This window comes from Perissodus microlepis, chromosome 14 (assembly GCF_051167445.1).
Source record: "Perissodus microlepis isolate ML-2025 ecotype Zambia chromosome 14, ASM5116744v1, whole genome shotgun sequence".
NCBI lineage: Eukaryota > Metazoa > Chordata > Actinopteri > Cichliformes > Cichlidae > Perissodus > Perissodus microlepis.
The window spans coordinates 23152328-23176138 of NC_140474.1; the positions used below are offsets into that span (position 1 = coordinate 23152328).

Consider the following 23811-nt stretch of genomic DNA (forward strand, 5'->3'; position numbering starts at 1 on the left):
CCGCATGCATCAGCTCTGTGCAGGGACGTCACAAAACAAAGCATGTTGATTTTTGTTTTGTTTTGTTTTGTCTGTAAGAGGGCAGGGGGGCTTTTCTGGTCTGCTTTTAACTACTTGAGAATTTTGGATGTGAATGACACAAGCTGTAAGACTTGGCTAAATAAAAAATAAAGAATGGAAATGTTCCTACCTCAAAATGAAGTCATAGTCATAATCTCATTTACAGTCTTTGTAATTTGTTTAGATATATTACGTCTGCCCTCCATCGTCCTATACAAAAATAATCCAGGTTGAGGTTTGTCCTACAAAATGGAGGATTGTGAGCACTGGAAGTACAGATTTATTTGCCTGTTTGCCTCCTTTACCCCCATTGCTCCATTGTTATTCTTTGCCCCTACTCATCATGTTCTTAGGCGGAATGCAAATCTGTTATCCTCTGATTCGGGCCGCAGAGGGGTTGTTTTTGTGTGTAGCTGTTAGTTGCACTGATGAAAAGACCACCTGTCATCTGCTGGCCCTTTGATTAGATTAGGAGGTCAGAAGGATGGATTAAATTGATATAAAATAGACTAGGCCCTCATACAGTGCTTACTGTGTCATTACAAGAGCTCTGATCCAGATGTATTAAGAGTCCATCCCTGTAGTACGGATTTTAATATCAGTCATTACTAATAAGAAAAAAATATAGGATATACAATTTAGAATGTGCCAACTTGATTCATATAAATTGTGTTTTCAATAAATCATCTAGGGTCTAATAGTTAAACACAGGATTCATAAAACCTACATCACCTCAATGATAGAATCACAGGCTGAGATGATAAAGACGTGGGCTGATGGTTTTCTATTCTATTCAATTCAATTCAGTTTTATTTATATAGCACTAAATCACATTAACAGTCACCTACCAGGTCCTTAATATTGTAAGGTAAAGACCCTATAACAATACAAAGAAAACCCTAACAATCAGATCACCCCTACATGAGCAAACACTTGGCCACTGTGGGGAGGAAAAGCTCAGTTTTAACAGGAAGAAACCTTCGGCATAGCCAACTTTATGCTTCGTTTTAAGTCAAATCTTAATGGTAGAGAGGGTATCTGTGTCCCGAATCCAAACTGGGAGAGTTGGAAGTTCCATATACGAGGGACTTGAAAGCTGAAAGATCTGCCTTCTATTCTACTTTTAAATACCACTTCTTTCTACCTCAAACAGTTATCTCTAACAAACAAAGGCAGCCTGTCAATCTCTCAATAAAAATAAAAAATTCTATAAAGCAATATAGTTTATCCAGTATGTATGTGAATTATTTGCAGATCTTGCTTACCTGCAGATGACACTGGAAAAATGGTATTTAAATCCCTATCAGTGTTACAGCATTATAAGAAAGAAAGAAAGGAAGCAAAGTTTTTGTCTTTTAAAACTGACCATTTTCCTTTATTAGTTTCATGTTTCTTTTCCGGCAATTATCCATTTTTTCCTCTCTCCTCCTTTCCCACCCTTATTCATTATCTGGACATATAAAAAGGTTCTGTTTTAAATATCAGACACCGAGCAGTACTCAGACTTGTACAGCGTTAATTACAGTAGCTGTGGATTAACAACTTACCGTGCTGGGAATTTAAACTGAATTAAAAGCAGGAACAAGGCTGATAAATTGCACAGTCAAAACAACCATTTGTATGACTAGATGGTTCATAACTACTGTTTTGACAGGTTACTATTTTTGATAAAGACCTGACCCGGTCCCAGACAAAGGGTTTGTTTTCTTTATTTTTAGTTGGTAAGCTGACAGTCGTGCCAAGTTTATACAAATGCGGCGGTGCACACATGGGGTTACAATGCTGTAAACAAAAAAAGCGATTCAATAATTTGAGTCATGACTCATTTCATATATTTGTTCCTAACATTTTCTCAAGATTACCAGTCTTATGCAAGAATTAGTCACATACAAAACTGCAAACACCAGAGTCATTTGGATTGGACATGAAACAGTTTTTAATTTTTATTCTATCTTTATTGCACTAAGTCAGTTTAATATCCATATGTAAATGTTGGCAATGGTTGAGCGAAATCATTGCCAACACGTTGGTGTCATGTATGCTGCTGTTAGTCTGTCAGCTCTCTCCCTTTAAAGAGGTCATGAGCCACGTGTGAGAAAGGCCAGCAGCCGAACAATGTCCTGAAATGACTCTCTGGCATTTTCGAGTTTCAAGAGTTCCCATGTGAAAACATCTCTGGAGTAATGGAGATGTTCATGACGCTGAAAACTATTTACCTTAAAATGTTTAAATGAAAAAATAATGTGTACACTTTCTGATGAAAATTGTAGAGCTGTACTATATACTCCATTGTCACATGAAGAGAGAACACAACCGACTAAGACACTCTTGTCCCCTGTTAACTCCATCTTAAATGGTAAATGGTAAAAGGCCTGTATTTGTATAGCGCTTTACTTAGTCCCTAGGGACCCCAAAGCGCTTTACACTACATTCAGTCATCCACCCATTCACACACTGGTGATGGCAAACTACATGTTAAGTAAAAACATTTGCAGAAACTGGTATATCCCACCTTTCATTTCAGTTTAGTTCATTTCAGTTTAATTTATATAGTGCCAAATCACAACAACAGGCGCCTCAAGGTGCTTTATATTGTAAGGTAAAAACCCTACAATAATACAGAGAAAACCCAGACAATCAAACAACCACCAATGAGTAAGCACTTGGCGAGAGTGGGAAAGAAAAACTCCCTTTTAACAAGAAGAAAACTCCAACAGAACAAGGCTCAGAGCGGGCAGACATCTGATGTGACTGGCTGGGAGGGTCCCAGCTATTATAAGGTGAGAGACGGGGTACACCCTGGACTGGTCGCAGGGCTAACACAGAGACACAGAACCGTTCACATCGCATTCACATCTATAGGCAATTTAGCAACACAATTTAGAAGCCAGAGTACTCGGAGGAGACCCGGTGGATATTAAAATGGTTTTCTGAACAGCAACAAAGTCAAGTACAAGATGTGGAATACTGTTACACATGAACCTTGCTTGCCCTATATGAAAAAAATTCCACTTTATTAAATATTTAACATGCATAACTAGGAGAACTTGTCAGTAAGCATGCAGTGCATTTGGCTATTTTATGGTGCCTTGCATCATATCTCCTTGAATGAGTGACTATGAATCTAATTCCCCCTTAATAAAAACTGGATACTAATGAATCATACGGCTTTGGTGGTGAATGTTAATCTGGTCTTCATTCATTCACAGAGAAAAAAGCTACAGATTCCAAAATCCACTTCTAAAGAATCCAAAAAATGGATGTACAAAAGGACAAAGGTCTTAACAGGGAGGAGGGGCTGAAAGTGCAGTTTTTGTTTGTGAATGTCTGCATAATTTGTAGCTACAGAGGTCTCCTCCTATTCTCATTCTAATTGGAGCTGCACCCTCTCCCATGGCAGCTCTGGTTCCCAGAGTGAAGACCCAAGCCTCCCAGACTCTCACTCAGGCACACAGCCACCCAGACAGCCAGGCTGAGAGAGAGCGATGGAGGGAGGAGTCTAGTAGTGGAGCTCTATCCCCTGACAGGGTCTGCTGTGGTAGAGCAACAGAGAGAGAGCGAGAGAGAGAGAGAGAGAGCGGGCAAGTGAGGGCTGAAGGCACTCAGAATGGATGGGCAAAGAGAAACCGTGCGAGCGACAGAGGCAGAGTGAGCGAGTGTGTATTCTCAGAGTCAGCGGCGAAGACACAGAAAGTCTACAAGCTCACACCACAAAGAGAGCGCGCAAAGGCAGAGCTGACAACCGGCTACACTCAAGAGTGACACACAGAGGGAAAAGACACAGAGAGACAGGAGAGGGAGAGAGAAGAAGAAGGACCAGAAGAAGAGGAGGACAGAAGACAGACAACCAGCTTTCCTCTGGTAAAACAAGAATCCACTGAGGGACTGTAGCATCCCCCCACCCCCCACCACCCCCCAGCAGCACAGAGGAGCACTGTCTCATCTCGTGCATGTGTTTGTGCCTGCCAACTTCAATTTCACACTCGCCTACTGTTTTTCGTAGGTTTTGCCCCTCTCCACTCCGCAGTCATGATCCTCTGGGTCCTTCTGCTGCTCCCATGGATCTCCGGACATGGTAAGTTTTTTTTTTTTTTCACGTTAAAGTTGCTAATTCGTCACATCTCTATTTCTCATGATTGCTGTGTGTGTGTGTGTCTGTGTGTGACTGGCTGGCTGAGAACTGTGTCTCTATACCCATGTCTTGCTGCTGCGACGTCTTTCTTGCGCTTGTTGCTGTGCCATCTGCGTGCTTTTCTTTCTTCCTTTTTAAAAAACAAAAAACAAAAAACTGTTTCTGATATAGCGCTCCTGTGTGCGCTGTGATGTCTGATGCAGAATGAGAAAGGAGAAAATTAAGAGCGAGAGAGAAAAAAGAAGAAGAAGAAGGGGAAAAAAACAAAGTCTGTATGACTGTAGTGGAGGTTAAATAGTGCAGTTTGCACTTTTCTCCGTCAGTTGCTCATAGCTGTTCAGGCAAGACAAGTTAAATACTTCCTATGCGGGCTTGTTATTCCTGCCACACACGCAGACACACACAAACAAAGCCCCCTAAACCCAGTCCAGTTCAGTCGAGCGTTCACTCCTGAGTCACATTGTTTTGAACTGACAGCCCTTTCCACATTGACTTCAGCTAAAGGGAGGAGGGGGTCTTGGTGAAAAGAATGTAGAGAGAGAGAGGAAAGTTAACGGTAAAGTGCTTCAGAAGGCAGACCCATGTGGATAGCTTGGCAACCCCAGCCCTTTGGACAGTATCTGCTGTTGTTATTTTTATTCCTAGACAGTCTGTTTGTGGACAGAATGAGGATGGATTAGTTGTTTCCCCTGCTTGCCACCAGGTGGTTGTCTTTGGAAAACAATAGAAGTGAGTAAAGTAGTGCACAAGTCTGACTCTGTGTAACACCTCTGTGACGCTGGGAGACGCAGAGACACACAGAGCTGAATCAGACAGTCAGAGTTCGGCTTGGAAGGTTTGCAGCATCATGCCTCCCCGTTAATGAGCGTGCTGGTTTATACTACAGGGGGCAAGAGCCAATAACTCACCACCTCTTTACAGTGGTTTGACCCCCGTCACATTGGGCTGTATTCTAAAGAGGCAGTGGCTGAACAAATGCCTGTCTGTGTGCCTTTAGTTGTTTCCCACGGGGAGTTGTAATTGTGACCTTTTTATTTTATTTTATTTTTTAAACCACAGCTCAGAAACTGCAAAAAACCCAATACAAAAAAACCCAAAACTGAGATCTCAGTTTGTTGACACATTGTGCGGAAACTGACAGCTCAAAGTTGGTAACATGCTGATAAAACAGCAGCTGTAAATGAAACTTGGTAAACAAGATCATTTTCTTCTGCACTGAATTCAGCTGTTTCACATTATGATTTATAGTCTATAGCACAGGGGGGGCGAAAAAAAATGCACTGCTCGTCAAACGCAGCAATTTGCTGTGATTATATTTCTTTTCAGCTGACTTATTTTTCATGTAGAGGCAAATAGAAAATAATGATATCATAACAGACCTATTTGAAACTGACTGATGGAGCAATTAAGCCCCCTCTCGGCTTCTCTCACGCTTTAACAGGGGGTAGAGCTTTTGCAGATGAAGCGTTTTTATGGTTTGTGCTCTTCACGACAGCATATGTCTCGGGATACGGTAGCGCTAGTTGTGTAAATTGAAACAACGGGCAGTTGGAGCAGTGGAAGCGCTCTCTCTCTCTGTCTTTCTCTCTCTTGGCTTTGGGAATGGAAAGTTGTGGTCCATCAAACACCGTAGACGATGCTATTCCTGATTGTGCTGCTTTGCTGTATCCTTTTCCCCTGATTCCATAAGTGTTTCTGTGCCATCTGTGCTTATTGTGATGCAGAAATACATGATCGTTCATTAGTATCTCCCACTTTGTTATGCATCTGCTAAGTATTTTATCTGCAGTTGACTTAAGCAGTATATTCTGACTGTACTTGATTTCCATGTCTGGTGTAGATAAAACTAAAGCTGTGGAAGACATTCAACACTGAACATTAGAAGATCTCATTTTGTTTTGTTCCTAAATCTCAACATTTTCATTCCCATCATCGCAGGTTTAGCCCCAGTTGTGGGGAACAACTAGCACCAAATCTCATATATACCAATTGGAATGAGACGATTGCTACAACTGGAATGAGATGGGATTGTGCATTTCAGCACAGTTGGTTATTACCATAATATAAAATACCACTTTCCCTGCCAGGTAAACGGGGGATAACAGCCTACCTTCTCTATTCATGCCTCTTGGGAGAAAAAAGTGCTTCCCTGAAGCTTACTGTTGTTGTACAAATTACGGCTCTGTTTATGTGTCGAGCCGGTGTCAGCAGAAAGCTGCGAAAAACAATCTTGTTTTTATGAACATGGGGGACAGTGGGGAGTTGTGGCCATTGCAGGCATACACTTCGACGCAGCTATCCTGTGATACAGCGAGAAAGAGAGCAAGAGAGAGAGAGGAGTCAGTCCAAAACGAGTGGCGCTGAGCAGTTTTTCCTTTTCTCTCTCTCTCTCTCTCTCTCTCTCTCAACTTTGAGAAGTAAATGGTCCAAAGCGAACAAGACGGAGAGGGGGAGAATAAGGAGAGAGGGAAAGCTGTTGTGAGCTGCTCTCATTCCTGACTGCACTGTTATCGCATCTAGGGCACCTTTTCTTTCGCTGTCACCTCTTCAGCCAGTGACAGATGACACAGCTCCAGTCAGAAATCTGGGAGACAGTCTCCAGGAACGCATTCACCTCAGGCCAAACTCTTCCAGGCCCTAGTCCATCCCTTCATACCACCTCCCCGCTCCTCATTTCTCCTGCCGTCTAATCCACCGTATAGCATCTCTCACATTCTTCAGCCTGTTTGCGATTTCACTCCTCACCTTGCAGTGGCACATTTCCCTGTCATGTACTCACTGAGTGTCCTTCTTTGACTCCTTGTGTTTATTTGAATTTTTTCCCTCTTACTTTGGGTGATTGATTGTCTGTGTAGGGCAAAAGCTGAATATGTTGGAAAGGGGCAGTTCCTCCTATTGAATGTGCTAGACTCTGAAGAAAACATTGCTAAGTGTACAGCCTTTTTTTTTTTTTTTATCCCTCTCATTGCCTGTATTTCCCTGCCCTTTTTCATGTAATTTCCTTTCTCTTCACAATGTGACATCAACATACAAAGTGTCTAATCTTTTGTCTTCTGTTAGGATATCTTTAATGTGGGTTTTAGCCACTAGGGGTGTTGCTGCTGCACAGGAATGAAAATCCCAATCTTAAAATCTCCTTAAATCTGCTGCCCACCCCCGTCACCTTCATTATCTCCCACCACTTAAATATATCTGGTGTCGGAACTCCTGATTTTGCCACCAAGCCAGACTAAGCCGTTTCTTAGTCCTGGAAAGCACGTCTTAGTACCCCCCCCCCCCCCCCTCCCCCCAACAGCCCCCTTTTTCATTTACTACTGTCTATTAACTGCTGTCTGACGACTCTAAATCCGCTTTTCATGGGCGGCAGGCTTTGATACATATTTCTCCACCAAAGTATAATTAAATGTCTTTTCTATGTCATGTTTGGATATGTGGATTTTTTATAGATGGGAAATCACTCTTGCTTCTTCAGAGAGGGGAGGGAAAGAGGGGAAGAAATACAGCTCATGACTCTGTACAACACTACTCAAACAGAAATACCAATTTTCAGCCTTATTATTATGAATAGTTATTTGTAAGCAACACACTCTGCTGTCTAATGCATGGATTATGACTATAATAACTCAGAGGTAATTAATTATTTTACCCCAGTTCTATTGGAATGCTAAAAATGGTGTAAATTTTCCAACATGCTGTTCTAGAAGTCATATGTTCAGTGGAAATATAACAAGAGCCCCCTGTACTGGTCGTGAGCATTGTCTGTATTTTGAAACGGTACAGGATTACTAAAATGCATGGTACGAGTCGCAAGCACGTCCTTGCCTTGTCCAGGTCATATGACTTTTCCACTAACTGTGACAGTCATGTAGTGAGTGACGGATGATGTCACCAGTTCATGATGGAGCCCAGTGGCATGCAGTCTGTTGCCTTGTATGTGTTGCATGTCCCATTAAGGCTAGCCAGCTTAAGTCACCTCATATACTGTGACTCCTGCTCATTTCTATGCCACGATAGATTAAGCCCACTGTAATCCCTCTGAGCCGAGTGCCCTGTTGGATATTTATGGTAATAAGTAAACATATGAATAAATAATCTAAGAGGCTGCTGCTGGACAGCTGGAACTTGTAATGCTTCAATGTTAGGAATTACTTTTGGCATTAAAGAGAGAAAGAAAGAAGGAAAAAAGATTAAAAACAGAGTTTTGTTGATTGTTGTTCGAATAGAGAAATGAAAAAAATATATTAAGATAATATTATATTGACATACATGTTTACAAATATTAAAATGTGAAACCTAAGTGTCGTTTATCCAGTGACTATGGTCTGGATGAAAACCTCATTTTCAGTCTGCCAGGATTCAGGTCAGCCAGGGAAGGGAAAACGATTAGTTCAGAGTCTTCTTGGAAAACCAGGCAATGATCTGCTCCTCTCATGCCGTCAGTCAGTCTGTCAACAAAATCAAGCTGTTTACTGTTGGGCCTCATTATCTATCTAGACTCTCTTCCCAGTTTTCTTTAGTACCAACCAATCCAAACCCCAAGGCCCTCATCTCCTCTCTTTCCGAGTCTCTGCTGCTGGATCCCATTCCTCTGGGATGAATTTATCCAGATTGGAGCACTCAGCAAAAGGGCATTATCCCGGATTACATGTCTGTTGGGCGGCAGTGTTAAGTAATTCAACCAGATGCTGTTGTGATCGCTGGGTCACCTGTGAAGTCAGGGTTAGCAGCTGCACTTCTTCACTCTGCTCTTTCTTGTCATGTCTCCGTCCCTCTGAGACTTTATCCTCGGAGAACAGGGATAGTGGAAGTTTTTTTAAATAGACCAGTGCAATAATACCACAATATCGATACTTCACTAATGCTGAAGAAGCATGTGGAAGCCCTCTCTAACCCCAGTCAGGATTTTATTTGGTGACAGATTATGGGTTGGATTACCGGCTTCTAAATTGCAGTCTAATGCACAGGAAACAACAGGCTATGCTTTTTTTTTTTTTTTTCTTTTAAAGGCGGCTCTACAGGACTGTGTGTTCAGATGTGGGGGTGCTGTATATAGAGCACTGCTGGATCATACTGTGTTATCTTTCCTTGGAGAGGGTAAACATTGGCATAACTGGGCCTCAAGAAATATATTGATGGGTTTAACGTGACTGTATCCTTCCTCCTTTAATCCGGGTCTTTCCCAGCTGTGGTTTTTGATATATTTTTAACTTGCTGCTAGGATCTGTAATTGCTTGCGGAACATAGCTGTTGATAGCTAGATGGGTTCAGACAATGTAGGGATTAGCAGTTTGTTCCTAACTTGTCAGCATACTGCTTTGCAAACCTGAGGCATGAATAAGTCTTTTGTTTAAAACATTCCCACAGAGTGACTGCCTGTGATTATGGTTTATTTTGGCCTACATTTAACCTTAATATATAATTCACAGTCAATTATGTTTTCTTCCCATCATGGTTCTGCAGATTTACTCTACAAATTTCATTTGAGAAAAAAAATCGATCATCTCACTCATAATGTGAGCACAAAGAATATATGTATGTATGTATTTTAAAATTCTCAACATTAGCATGCCTGGGATTAAACCACTGAGCATGACTTAATAGATAAGAAAAGACCACAAGGCTTTGAGATTATCGTTTAGTCATTTTCCAGATCATCCTTTTGTTCTCACAGACATCCACTTGTAGAAAGGAGTTTGATCGAACAACACATTGAGTTAAACCTGCGTCCAGTACATTAGTAATAAGAAATTATTAGCTCAATCTTGTCATTTTGTTACTGGCAACTGAGCAGTTTAGTTAGTTCACAGTTAGTTTGCAACATCAACAAAGTGCATGCATTGTTGTCTCTGTTGCAGTTTGAATCTGAAGAAAATGACAGATTGCTGCTTTGATATTATGATCAGGTGGGCACAGGATTGGATTTTGCTAAAAATCCGAGCATTCCTCATTTTGAGTGTTAGTCACACAAGATTATTTTTTGTTTTTAAATAGTTGACTGTCTTTGCCTAACATTTCTGGCCCATTTTTCCTTAGGGTGGTGCTATCTCTGCAAATCTTCACCTCCAAGTTTAATTAAATTGCATGCAAGCATGATACAGCACCGTACCTGTGTTGTTTTACTGCTCAGGGAATTTGTTAGCAAACCAGCCTAGCAATACATCGATTTTATGGTGAAAGGCTGTGCTTGGAAGGGGCCCCGAAGATGCATGTGACGCTTCAGCACAGCAGTCACTTGAGGAATTGGGTTGCTGATCCGATAACAACTTCCTAGTGTTTGGCTGGAAGTTTCTGGGACAGCCCAATATTACACTCGGGTGAACTCGCCCTCCTCCCCTCTCTCCCGTTTGTTCCCTATCTCTTTCTCCTTGTAGTCATTCCGACATTCTCATGCCAAAGATTCATAACAATGGACGCAAGGAAAAGGTTTTCATACCGGACACTTCACATGCATTCTGTGTCCGCCTGTGTATACATGTGAGTACATCAGCGCACTTTTACTGTGCTCCTGCAATTACAGCTGCAAGCCCTGAATGGCAATATAAATGCAAATCAGCCTTTTAACGTGTACAGGCTCTATCTAAGGAAGAGAGAAGCTTCTCACCTGTGGGTGAATGTTGATGTGTCTGCCTGGCATTACAACTGCTGCGCATGTTTTAAAAACTGGCAATGGATAGTAATGTATAGTACTTTAATTTGTAAGTAAACCTTGAGGCTGCTGTAGGTGTCTGGACCCCAATATAATAAAGAACACTCACGGGAACTGCTGCAAAGCATCATTGTGTGGGACAGCCTCCGTAGTGAGATGCCTTCCCTGCTTGTGTGCTTCCATTTTCGTAGATACATCTAAATTGTGCTTAACGTTGCTAAATGGATGAGCACAGTGGCTTCTATTTATTAAACGGGGTTGGAAAACAGTTCTCTCTGTGGTACCAGGCACCAGTGGTGAGAGGCATGGCTTTTTGAAAAGCTATTTGATCTGCCACTGATACCAAAAGATGTTTTATTCAGCAAAGCACATCTCACACAATAGCAGCACAAACTTGCTCTTGAGCCAAGCCAAACTTTTGAAATCTACTAGTGGGTGTTGGGGCCTAGGAGTGGGGTGGAGTGGGTGCATGTTTAATGCTGGCACCCACCCCAATACTTTCATACATGATGTAGATGAGCTTTTTTTTCCTTTTCTTTTCTTTTTTTTTTACCAGATGCCAAATGGGGCTTTGAGCCACCTGCCTGTCCCACTAAAACAATTAAGCAATTGGGAAGAAAGGACTGTTCGCTAGTGGGGATCTCAGTGTTAGCATACCCTCCCTTTTCCCAAACTCTTTTAGAACCCCTCGGTGTTGGCACTGTGCCATCTTCTTTCATTTCTATTTATCTTTTGGTTTCTGTGAAAGCAAGAGCAGTTGACGACAGCCTGTGTGTGTGTGTGAGAGAGTTTTTGAGATGGTAAAACACCATCCCTCTATTGGTCTGTTGGTCTCATGAGACACTTTTATGAAGTGCAACTTTTGTGATTGCGCATTTATAAAGCAAATATGTCAAATTTAAATATAGCCCCCATCCATTTGGGGGCTATATTTGACCCTATGACCCTATGCAGCAATACGTTGCTTCAGGTTCTCCTCCCATGCTTATACATGGGAAAGGTTTGCGTGTAAAGGCACCGCGCAACGCTGTGTTACGGTGGTGACCCTTAAACTTGAATTTGTATCTGAGATCACGGGGTTCAGTGTAGTGCTGCTCCTCTGTAATGAAAATCACAAATGTCCTGAAGTGGTCAAAAAAAAATATGCAACATTGTGTGGAATCCCAATGAGACCTTTTGATTGCACCTTAAACAGTGGTTTACACAGCAAAGCTTCATCTGTCATAATACTCATATGCAAACATACTCAAGCATATATTTCGTTACCTCATTTGCATTATCTGGCTGGCTGAGCACAATAATAGTTAAGAAAACCTTGAGTCTTAAGGAATGACGAGTATTTGTAGATTTCATTACATGCTACTTCATAAATAAAGGTTTGTATTGATCCTCAAATATCCTCTAATATAAAGAAAACATGCAAAAAACGCCTCTATTGATTTTAGCCTGTGCTTCTGTTGTTTTCTTTTTACATGGCACTGCTAGGATTCACTCTGCCCACTTTTAATACTAGTCCTATTTTTATACGCGGCAATAATTTGGTGTCACAGACAGGATCAGCTAAAGGCAATCCTTATATATTTTCCACTGCTGTGGGTCTCTGCGACCGCACACCTCTTAAGGCCTTTGCTCCTCTTCTGTCTTAAGTCCTTTCTCTTTCTGCTGGGTTCTTTGAGTGGATGACAGAAACCTGATAGAGTAAACAAAGTGAATTAAAGTATAATTAATTTTTAGTGGCCACTCCAATATTCACTTTGCTGATTTGGAGGTTGAAGAGCTCTTGTCGCACTCTCTGATTTTTATTTTATTTTATCAAGTGCAATTTAATATTGTGGAGGCTGGCCTGGGCAATGAAAAAAAAATGCTAATGCACATTGGGGAGTTTAAATGATTTGCTATCCTTTCAAATCTGTTGGCAGGGGTTTCAATCTGGCTGGCGTCCTGGGGGAATTCACAGTGGTCATTGCTCAATCCCTGGGGGACATTAGCGCAAATCACAAAGGAGCACAGAAGTCATTTCAGTTTTCCACTTTCCTTTGGCCAATGCCCAATGCTAAATGGCAAAGGACTGGCTCACAGTACTGGGAACGGCAAATGCTTTCCCTCTCTCTATATCTAACCTTTTAAACCTGATTTAATCAAATCAAAATACCACAGTGCAGATCCATTTAAGACAACCTGAAGACAAACAGTTGAAAAGGTACCATAAGGCCTTGGCGTGAACCAAGGGCAAGGCCATCCATTATTTCCTGTGCAACCAAGAGCACAGGGACACGGGAAATGCCTTGCGGTGCATGATGATGGACAGACTCCACATCATAGATTGGATTAGAGTGGCAAGAGAGAGAGCCCTAAAAGCTGTGGCAGTTTATTGAAGCCTTATCTAAAGCGATAATGTTACTACAGAAAGGCCCATGTAATGACGGATGAGTGGACAGCACCCTGTAAAGAACTGACATCAGGCAAGATAGTTATGGTGAATAGGCAAGTCCACTATGGTCAACTCATCTTCCTTTAAGAGCAGGAAATAGGACTAGCGGATAGTCACTATAAAATGGACTGTCAGTTGCTGGCACCCTGGTTACCCTGCAGTGTCATCATCACAGGTGTATCCAGTTTAGAGAGGTACAGTGCTCAGGTCTGCTGCAATTTAGATCCCATTACATCACTGATAACCACGAGGCATCTGGGGGGGAAAGTGTTATTGCAGAGATTTGTAGAATCCCTGAAGGCAGTGTTTGGTTTCATGATATATGAAATCTACATTTCAAAATTCCTTGTCTTTACCCGTAACAGTACTTTTCGAACATGCTGTGGAGTGTTGGTGAAGTGGTAAAGTTGTACTTAGGTGAAATTCCCGTTCTTCTTCGTAGCAGTATTGTTCTGGGATGACTAGAGGACATTCTCTCTGCTTTAAGGCAACATTATCCATCTAATAGCAGCCAGATGATAGTAATGGCAACACAATGCCTTCCAAGGTAAACAGAGATATCTAGTCCTTAGGAAAGGAAACGAGAGGAGACGACAGAACAACAAAGCCGTAAAAAATGGAAATAAATCCATCTCTAAAGGAATGGCCTGCTTGTCAGAAATTAAAACATATCTGTGTCTTGCAGCCCTAATCCCTAATGCCAGCGCATTTGTTGTCTAAGTAGAGTATTTGTGCATATGTGCGAACAAGCACAAATGTGATTATTTTTCACTTTGGCTGTATGCTAATTCTATTACTTTGCATTGTTTGCCTATCTTAGTCTCAACAGCTTTGGTTCAGACTACTTCCAAATGTTTGTTTTCAAAGGATACCGTACTGTTTGCGTTGTGCAAAGTAGCACAGTCATTTAAGTGATTATTCTTTTTCTGCATACCCTTATGTGACTTTTTAGCTCATGTCCCACTATGATCTGGTTGAGAGGAGTCATTGCCCCTGTCCCAAGCCTGTGTGACAGTGGCACAGCAGGACATTAAAAATGCAGCAGGGCATCTAAGGATGATCGTGGCAGCACACAGTTGGATGTTCAGAATCTCAACCAAACCCCCTCCCCATCACCTCCAGTGCATGGCCCCAAAACTTTCCCCAGGTTACTAGTATGCATTATTAATGCAGCTTTCATTAAAAAAGATGCAATTTGCTCAGACCAGCTGCACAACTGCAACACAGCCTCATTTGAAACATGGAGAAGCCTTCTCATAAATATATGTTAGATCTCCTGCAGCCCAAAGACTCTCTTCCAGATGGGTGTGCTCCACACTGAGGGAAGAGTTAATGGTTTGGATTTGCTGTCAGTCTTCATGAGCAAACATTCCTCCACTAAATGAGACGAGATGTTTAGTATCGGTGCGGCAGGCTGCTTAATATATGTGTTGCATTAGAACGCATTTATTTATTTCAAAACAATCAGTTCCTCTCACTCTTGTTCCTTATTAAATCATTTTTTTTCATAACAGGTTTCTTTCAAATACAGAAATAGTAATACTTGTGTCTGGCATTAGCTAAAGGACAGTACTTAAACCAGAGCCCCATGTGGGTCTGGGGATTGATATTGCTGTTGTTTACTCCAAAGCAGACATCTTTTAGCTTCTCCCTCAGCTCAGATCCTTTTGATCATCACCTCCATATTGGATATAAAATGGAGAATGAACAGCGCTGCTGCACAAGTGACTTTTAGAGTTCTGTGACTCTTTGAAGACTGCCAAACAGTCTTTCATCTCAAAAAAACAGCAGCTGCCTCGTACAAAAGAAGTACAGGACGAAATAAGAGAGAAAGGCAGTATCCCGGGCTTGAAAATGAAACAGAAAAGATTGTGGGGTCTCGTTGTGATCGCATTTCCTCTAAGGCCTCCTGTGAGGAAAATGACATGTACTTCACGCAGCATTGATAGCCGGGCATCTGTCAAACAACCGGGGCTTAAGGAAGTGTGTGTGTGGGTATATGTGTGTATGGGGTGGTGGTAGGGGTGGTTGTAAATAAATAAATAAATGAAACAATCTTGACTCAATTTAAAAGGCACAGCAAATGACTGCTTTTGTGAAAGGATCATTTCTTTCGTCTTAAACTGGGCTCAGTAGGTAATGCAGAATTTTCAGGCCAAGAGGTCCTGAAGTTTTCCTTCGCGAGAATTTGCAAGTGACTTTCAGTATTATGTTATCGAGCCGATTTGAACAATGCCAGCAACATAAAAGAAAAGAAAACAGAGACTACAACTTAAATGAGTTATTCTTGAATTAATGAAGGAACAGGATCTGTAGAGTTCCCCCACTGAGACATGAACCAGATTTCAACCCAGAGCTCCCTCGAGGTGACGGCCAGCATTTCTCTGACAGGACATCTGGTCCCAGAGCATGGTCACCAGTGGGTCGATGTCACCATCTTAATTGTAATGTTTCTCTCTTCCTCTATGAAAGAAAAAAAAACAAGGAAAAAAAGGGGAAAAACTAGGGCGGCTTTCCATAAAAGGAGAAGAGGAAAGGGGGAGTCACTATTTGCTGGGCCGTGTCGGCATGCCACATCATTTAAGCTGACAGCTCTAATAAATTACAGCAACAGATCGCTGTGAACAAACAAAGCTTAATGGAAATAAAGTGAGAATTATCAGCCAAGAAATAAAAGGAAAAAAGAATGAAATTAGTGCAAAGAGAGAGGATGAAAGGATGTCAGGCCTACATAGCACAGGCATTAAATGGGCAAATTGCCACTTTGAAAGATAGGAAATGTTTTGTTCTCATTATTGCTTCCTTTCAAAATGGAGAATAATGAGAGAATCCTGAGCAGACCTAAAATGTCCCTTATCAGACTCCTCAAAATCTGCCTCTCTGCATTGCATTTCTCGTCCCTTTCGTCTTGTTTTGCTGCTGATTTTTCTGCTCTGTAGGACCCTTGCTCCACCAATTCAGCCAAGCCAGAGAAAGCCTGGAAGCCTTTGTCATTAAAAAGCTTAGGCATGTGGAAGAGAACGACAAGAGATGGGAGGTATGTCAGAGGAAACGTTTGTCAGGTACCATCAGTATGAAAGCTGTTGCACATAGAGACCTTTGAAAGAAAGGCAGGTCAGAGAGGGTCCACTTTCAAGACCACTCCATTCAAAAAAAATAAAGAGGCAAATTGCACAAATAAGTAAAATGAACCAAACTAAAAATTGCTAAAGGGCTCCAAAATTTTCAGTTACCCCATGAGGATACGATCTGTCAGGTGCACAATTAGTGTTATTACACTTATTTTGACAGGATGAAAGCTCCTGCTTTGGCAAGATGGAGATGTTAACTGGAACAAAGGACAGGAATTAGAGTCAGATAAGCTTGATAGAATAAAGGTAATTGAAGCAGACCTTAATAATTTGCCCCATGAAGAGTTTAGGTCAATCACACAGGTTTGACTCAAGCCTTTGCAAATACCTGTTTTGTTCTTTCATTGTAATTGAGTGGTTTATATTCCCCTGCAGCACTAGATTAAATCCTCTTAAAGACACCCTTTATTTTTTGTATTATTTTCATTTGCTATGACAAAGGTGTGTATACATTTTTCTTTCTTTCAGGTGCTCACCTTCAGCAGTCACCTGCCACCATCTCATCCTATCCCTAATATCCTGTTCTGTCACTCCAACCATCTGCACGTCCTCCTTCGTTACATCCATGTATCTTCTCTGTCGTCTTCCTCTTTTCCTCCTGCCTGGAACCTCCATCTTTAACATCCTATGTCCTATATCCACTATCCCTCCTCTGCCCATGTCCATACTATCTCAACCTTGCCTCCCTACCTTAATCTCCAAACAGCACAGCCTGAGCTGTCCATCTGATACTTGTTCCAAATCCTGTCCATCCTGGTCTCTCCCAAAGAAAATCCTAGCATGTTCAGCTCTGGCACCACCAGCTCGGGCTCCTGTCTCTTTGTCAGCACCACCGTCTCCAAACCATATATCATAGCAGGTCTCACTATCATCATGTAAATCTTCCCTTTCACTCTTGCTACTATCGTTCTGTCACAAATCCCCCCTGACACTTGTCTCCAGCCGCTCCACCCTGCCTGCACCCTCTTCGTTACTTTCATAGCTTAGGTTATGATTTTTGAAAAGCCATCGCAAGCTTTGTCAACAGTGGTTTTTGTAGCCGTTGAGAAAATACGTGCTGTCCAAGTTTAAAGAGGTCCCAAAAGATGAGAGGCGGAGGAAGATCATTTAGCTTTTCCCGAAAATAATATTTTTTTTCTTCTTTTCTCTTTTCTTCTTCTTCTTCGAGTAGAGCGTTGATGCTATGGGGTGTTGTTATGATGCTGAATTAAACAGTAAAGTATTCGAGCCCTGCAGGGACATCCTTAACCACGAGCTAAGGTTTTTGTATTTTGTTTTTTTTCCCCTACTCCACTTTGTTAGCCAGCCAGGCTGGACTTCAGCCAAGGTTTGCCTACATGGTGGACATAGAATCCCATTGCTTTTAAAAAAAAACACACGGGAGGTCAAACACCACGAGACTCTCATTAAAACTAATTAAGAATGTCACTCAATGACAGTAAAACAGTAATAGGAACTGCTACCTCTCTATGCAAGCTAGCGGCTTTCAGAAGCACTTACGCAGAAATGAGGAGGGCTTTTATGGGAGAGGGGTGTGAGACGTAATATGAGTGCCTTGGGAATAATGTACGTCCCACTTCTTAGCTACATTCTTTGTGTATTTATGTGTTTGTACGGCCTTGTGTTTGTGTGTTCCCCCTTGTACCTGTGTGCATCTATGAATGCTTTGTGTATGGCGTGTACTCTAGAGAGGTTTTGCACTTAGGCTTAGTGTGTGTGTGTGTGTGTGTGTGTGTGTGTGTGTGTGTGTGTGAAGAGACCATGGAGGGCCGTCCAACAGAGAGCACTGCATTTCGAAAGGTGCCAGAATGAGTTTGTCACAGAGCGCGTAAACTTGAGGAGAAAGGGGACTGCAGAGAGAGAGAGACTTTCCCCAGGCACCCAGAGTCTGTCAGACTGATTAAGTCACACGGTTGGAGTGAGAGTTGGGAAACTGAACCAGAGCATGCTAGGGAAGCACAGGATGACAACAGAGAAATAAAGAAATAAATAGAAACATGCAAGTATTAACATGACTGCATATCACGTGTGCACTTACTTATACCTGGCCCCAGAGACTCATGCTGGGACACTGCACACCAGCCCACATCCCATCATGCCATCCTGCAGCTTCCTCACCCCGCGGCGACATAAAGCAGGTCAGGTCCATCTTAAAGTTCACAAAATGCAACATGACAGGACAACTCTAACATATGCCTGTGTGACAGTGAAGCAAATAGATGACTGATGGCAGAGTACTATGTCTTAAGGGGGAAGTGAGAACAGTATAAGGAAAACTGACTTTACATTTGTCTCCCTTTCTGCATTCGGTTTGCTTTCAGACAAGCAGTAGAAAACTGGGGCACGAGCTGCAAGTTTCAGCTTCGAATGCATGGATCTGTAGGAACTTTTTGTAACATGAACATAACATACATCAGTCCACGTGCAGGCTCGGCTTGTTTGTTACTGCTGCAGAAATGCCAAGAACTTTTGAACCATCTAAAAGAACAGGCAGAGTACCATACCGCATCACCCTGTCATGCACCAGACTAAAAGATGAACTTGTTTTTTTGTTCAGAGGACCCTGGCTGCTCTGAGGTGGCCTATATTTGCTTTCTATCTCATTCAATCAGTCTCTTTCTCCCACACTGACCACAGACCTGTCGGTATTTCGCAGAAGGGCAGCATCCGCAACAATACCAAAGGCTTAAAGTGAAATATCTTCTATTGGACTTGTATTTCTATAAGGTGAAAATGAGTAATGGCATAGAGTATTCTTCTATTATAACTAGATATGTGATAGATACCTAGCTATATAGGAAGAATACCTTACAACTATCTAGTTATACCTCTATAACTAGACAGGTATCTATGTTATAGAGGTATTCTACCTCTATAACTAGTTATGTGGTAGGTACTTCTCACTAAGTAAATGCTATACATCTCAACTTCATCCTCCCACGACTCGCCACCCCCGTACTGAAATTAACATTAATCGTCCTTTCTTCCAGAGGCTCTACAGTCTACAGTGCTATACCAAAGCACAATCTATGGCACCTCTAGCATTTAATGCTAATTGCTCGGTATTCAAAGCGAGAAAAAGGCCTCTCTGAATTAAGAGTCATTTAGCGAGAAACTGAGTTCAGCCTAGCACTGCGATGCCTACAAGCTAATTTCTCTGCTATCTTGCATAGAACTCTGGAAGTGTAGTTCTGAGTGCGCTTTTGCTACATTGTAATGCAAATTTAAACCCGGGCTTAGCTTTGCGAGTAATTACAACGGTAGAGCAAAACAACACAGTTAATAGGTTCAAAGTATTCCATCAAACAAGAAACAAGAAAACTACCTTTGTGAGAAAATATGGCTTTTGACTGTGGGCCCCATAATCAATGAGCACAAAGCAACACTTTGGTCTGTGCACAGATTTTAATTTGTCAGACAAGAACTTGATTCAGCTGTTTCTTTCAAAGGGAATTGAAACAAATAGATTTCTCTGTATTCAGGAGCACTGCAGGAAGTATTTTTCTTCCTCCTGCATCTGCGGTTCAAACAATGGGGGCAGTGTGTGCCTTTGATCAAGGGGCATGTCGATGTTTATGACAATAAGAAATCTGCAGTCTGTCCCAAAAGTGTTGTAACCCTACCTTCAAAGTGCACTTGCTTTTTTTTCCCTTTTTTTTTTTTTTTACAGCATCCTCTTCTCTGCAACTTTCTTTACTGTCTTGACATTTTTTAAAGGTTATCAACAACACATCGCTGTGGAATTGAAACTCTGGCATAAAAATAGAAGAAATATACACGGATTTCATTCATTCATTTTCATCTTTATTTCTATCTATGGATATTTGACTTATTAATTAAGTATGGCTTCATTTGTAAAATGTAGCAACCTGATGAAAACGGTGTCACAGTGAATACTTCACAGTGAATGTGTGGGTGTGTTTCTGATGGCTGTGTGAGAGGCCAGTTCATCTCTGTTGATTTGTCCCCAGTTTTCTTGGGGCCATGCACTGACACTTCATTGTACCGTCTGTCTGTGCGCTGTATCAGCAAGACAGGCATAAAGAGCAATCCTCTATGACTGGAGCTGACCCCAGTGCTGTGGCCGGGTCAAGGTCTGAGCTAGTAGTAGTAGTACCAGCTGAGGTCCTCTGCCACTTGCAATACATATTTGGATAGGATCATACAAGCGCAGACAGGATTACAGGGTCCCTGTGACAAAAACTTGAACTTAGTTTCTAAAATGAGGATTATGCCTAATCTTGGATCAAAAACTTTTTTTCTGGTGGAGATATTTTAACTCTTCTTCCATTCAAAGTCTAAGGGAGGGTTGCCAAACATAAGGCCTGGGAGCCAGAGTCGGCCTAGCAAAGACTTCAATCCGGCCCTATGAATGAGGGCATACGTTTTTGGATTAACTGCATTTTTTATAAGTTTTACAGCTTTTCCTGCTAATAATGACCTCCTCCATAGCCGTGCTTCTTTAATTTATGCTGTTAAACGTCTTTACACTGACAGAAAGCGAGTTTCACTTGTCCAGCACACTTAAGATCAAAGTGGATATTTTGAGTGGGTTTGACATCCCTGGACAAGGGTTTAATTTAAGTCCAGGAAGCTGGATGGTAAAGACCCCTGTTTATTTGTTTTTGACTTTGTGTTTATCGTGACGTAACCTCGATCTAATCGACAAAGGTTGATTACTTCAGTCAAGCAGATAATGTGTATGTGTATTTGTCTCACAACTGAGACTTGTTTTAACATATACAAGCTTAATTAGGAGCCTTTCAATGTGCTGGCCTTAAAAAGGCTTTAATTAAGACTTCCATTACACTTCAAGAGCGTTCAAATTAGTAGCTCTTTAAATAGGTTTTTTGTTTGTTTGTTTGTTTGCTTGTTTGTATTTTTCTTGTTTTTTGCAGGCTTCACTTGTTTGTTAATTAGTCATTGTGTTAAATGTATATATAATGTGTATGGTTGCCTTATAAAGAAACTAATAAAATAAAATTAAAAATGTAGTAATAAAACATATTTAACGGTATCTGCAGAAATGAAAAGAAGTGACCATTTAAACAGTGTGTTTTGCTTTTTAGAAATTGTAATTTTGGCCTGTAGAGACTTTAATATCCAGAGGTGGGAAGTAACGAAGTACAACGAAGTTTGTTACTGTACTTAAGTGCCATTTTCAGGAATCTGTACCTTGCTTTACTTTTTTCCTGAATACTGAATAATTTTACCCCCTACATTTAAACAAATATCCTTACTTTGTACTTCTTAATTTTCAAAACAGGCGCGTTACTTTAGCTTTAAAGTACGATCACTGCGAGCCTCCAAATACCAAACATCAAAATTTGAGCCTAAACCGAAACACATGAAAGGCGGTGGTGTTCTGTTTATTTTTCACCGGGGGATGTTGCATAAAAAGAAATGATGTGTGCAAAAGCCAGGGGTTAAAAGTGGAAACTGTGTTTGTTTGTTTTTGCCTTTTTGACACAACGACGGAACAACTGCAGGTGTCTACAAGTATTTCAGCATCTAGCCATCTAGCTAGCCCTACTGAAGAGGAGCTAGCATAGACGGATTAACATTTTTTTAAGTGTCTCACAGCATGTTGCTAGCTAAAAGTCCAGCTGCTGTACTTCACAGGGAGAGAAAAAAAAGAGCTAACTTCACTCACAGATGGAGAAAGATAAGAAAGGGGTCAGGAGAGGAATATGAGAGGTTGTATTTAAAGGTAATGACTGCTCATTTAAAACTTACATGTAAGCCGTCATGTTTGTAAGTTAGATCATGGGTCTGTACATGTGACATTATGTTTTTTCATATTTTGAAACATGCAAGTCAAACTGAGGTAGACTAATTGTGTTATTTAAAGGCTGCAGGAAAATGGTCTGCAGGTTAGTGCAGGATAAACGGGTTAGCTGGTGTGATGGATTTACAGTAAAGAACAGTGTGTGACTGGTGCACAGTGGCTGTGGTTTCATGGTCAGACTAAGGATACAAAAAGGGTAGCAGAGATTCACATGACTTTTAGTTGATGATTCTGAGATCCATCGACTGTCAGTGCAGAGGATGGAAATCAGCCAGGACGACTAATGAAACATCTGCTGACATCATGTTGAGTTCAGCTGTGTCCATCCCCAAAGAGCAGCAGGTCAGCTGATCGCAGCCTGTACACTAAGAAAATCTACTGGAGCTCTCACTATAAATTATTGTGAGTTGTGTTTCCCCACACTGAGCTATTACAACCAGTTTTAGGGCTCCTCCACCTCCAATGCGACTTTAACCCCTGACTGAACTCTTTTTCTTGTTTAGATGCAAAGTCGTCCTCAACAATGTAGGCAACACAAAATAGAGCTATTTTTATTTTCTTTTTCTTCAGATTCAAGCTGAGTATAATTATAATAAAAGCAGTAGAGTTAAAGTTTATATTCCAATCTACTGATATTATTTTGTCATTATTTTAATAAAACACAAGGTTCAGTTAGCTTTGCACAAAAACAGAAACATCCTCCAAAGAGCTGCGTTCTTACTTTGAGTACATTTCAGAACCTTCACTTTTTTACTTTAATTTGAGTAATGAAGTTGAATCAATTTTTCAACTTTTATTTTGTAATGGTAGTATTTGTACAGAATGTCTGTACTTTTGCCAACTCTGGTAATATCACACAGTATAGTATGGACCACAGAGTATGTAGACCCCATATCAATGTTCTGATCATATCTGATTCTTTTTCACTGTTGGATTATGCCGTCTGTTGTCTTTCTGTGTTACACTTTTGGCCTGAGGTTGAAAAAGTATCCAGGGGACACCAAAAACACAAGTTTTGCCAGTGGCTGTTGATCTTCACAGTGTTCTTTCGAATGAAGACACAGGACTCTGCAGAAAAATCACACTGTTGTTTCATCTGAGGCAAAAAGGTGTTAATATCCATCTGTATAGCAGGGCTGCGGCATATCATATTGTCCGTGATAATACCGGTATCAATTTTTATGTGATATAAAAATTTCACGGCAGGATGATATTGCTATTTATTTTCTCTAGTACATGGAACGATAAGGCTACGATGAAGGAGATGCTAGCAGCTAGTGATGTGCAAACTAAACCAGTGGAGCACTTGCTAGCTGCACTCCAATTAATTGGAAATGACTAAAATGAAATAGTGGGGAAACAAGAGTTTTAAGCAGTAAGCTCCACCCAAGATAAAGCATCCCAGGTATCAAATATTTTTTTTATTTTTGTTATGTGACAGTATTATGCAGGCTGCTGAAGAGACAGTTTGTTTTTTGTTAAGCTACAGTGTTAAGCTGTGATTTTGTGCTTGTTCATTTCCAAGGAGAACACTACCTTTGCTACTTTTGTGCTTACATTTAAATTACACTGTGTTACTGGATATACTGCCATGTCACTACTATTGCACTATAATACTGGCAC

General features: G+C 41.2%; 1 protein-coding gene across 8 annotated transcripts in view; it reads left to right on the plus strand.

The window, feature by feature from the left end:
• The first annotated feature begins 3509 nt into the window (after positions 1–3509).
• Positions 3510–23811, plus strand: part of kirrel3b (kirre like nephrin family adhesion molecule 3b) — a 167200-nt gene continuing 146898 nt past the window's right edge. For 4 of the 8 annotated variants that reach the window (XM_084949828.1, XM_084949829.1, XM_084949825.1 and 1 more), the window contains exons 1-2: positions 3511–3921; positions 4064–4135. In XM_084949828.1, the coding sequence (XP_084805954.1) occupies positions 3672–3921; positions 4064–4135 (322 nt within the window). In that variant the 5' untranslated portion in view covers positions 3511–3671. Of the gene's footprint in view, positions 3922–4063; positions 4136–23811 lie in introns of all 8 variants that reach the window. The other 4 variants (XM_084949822.1, XM_084949823.1, XM_084949826.1 and 1 more) reach the window with 2 other exon arrangements.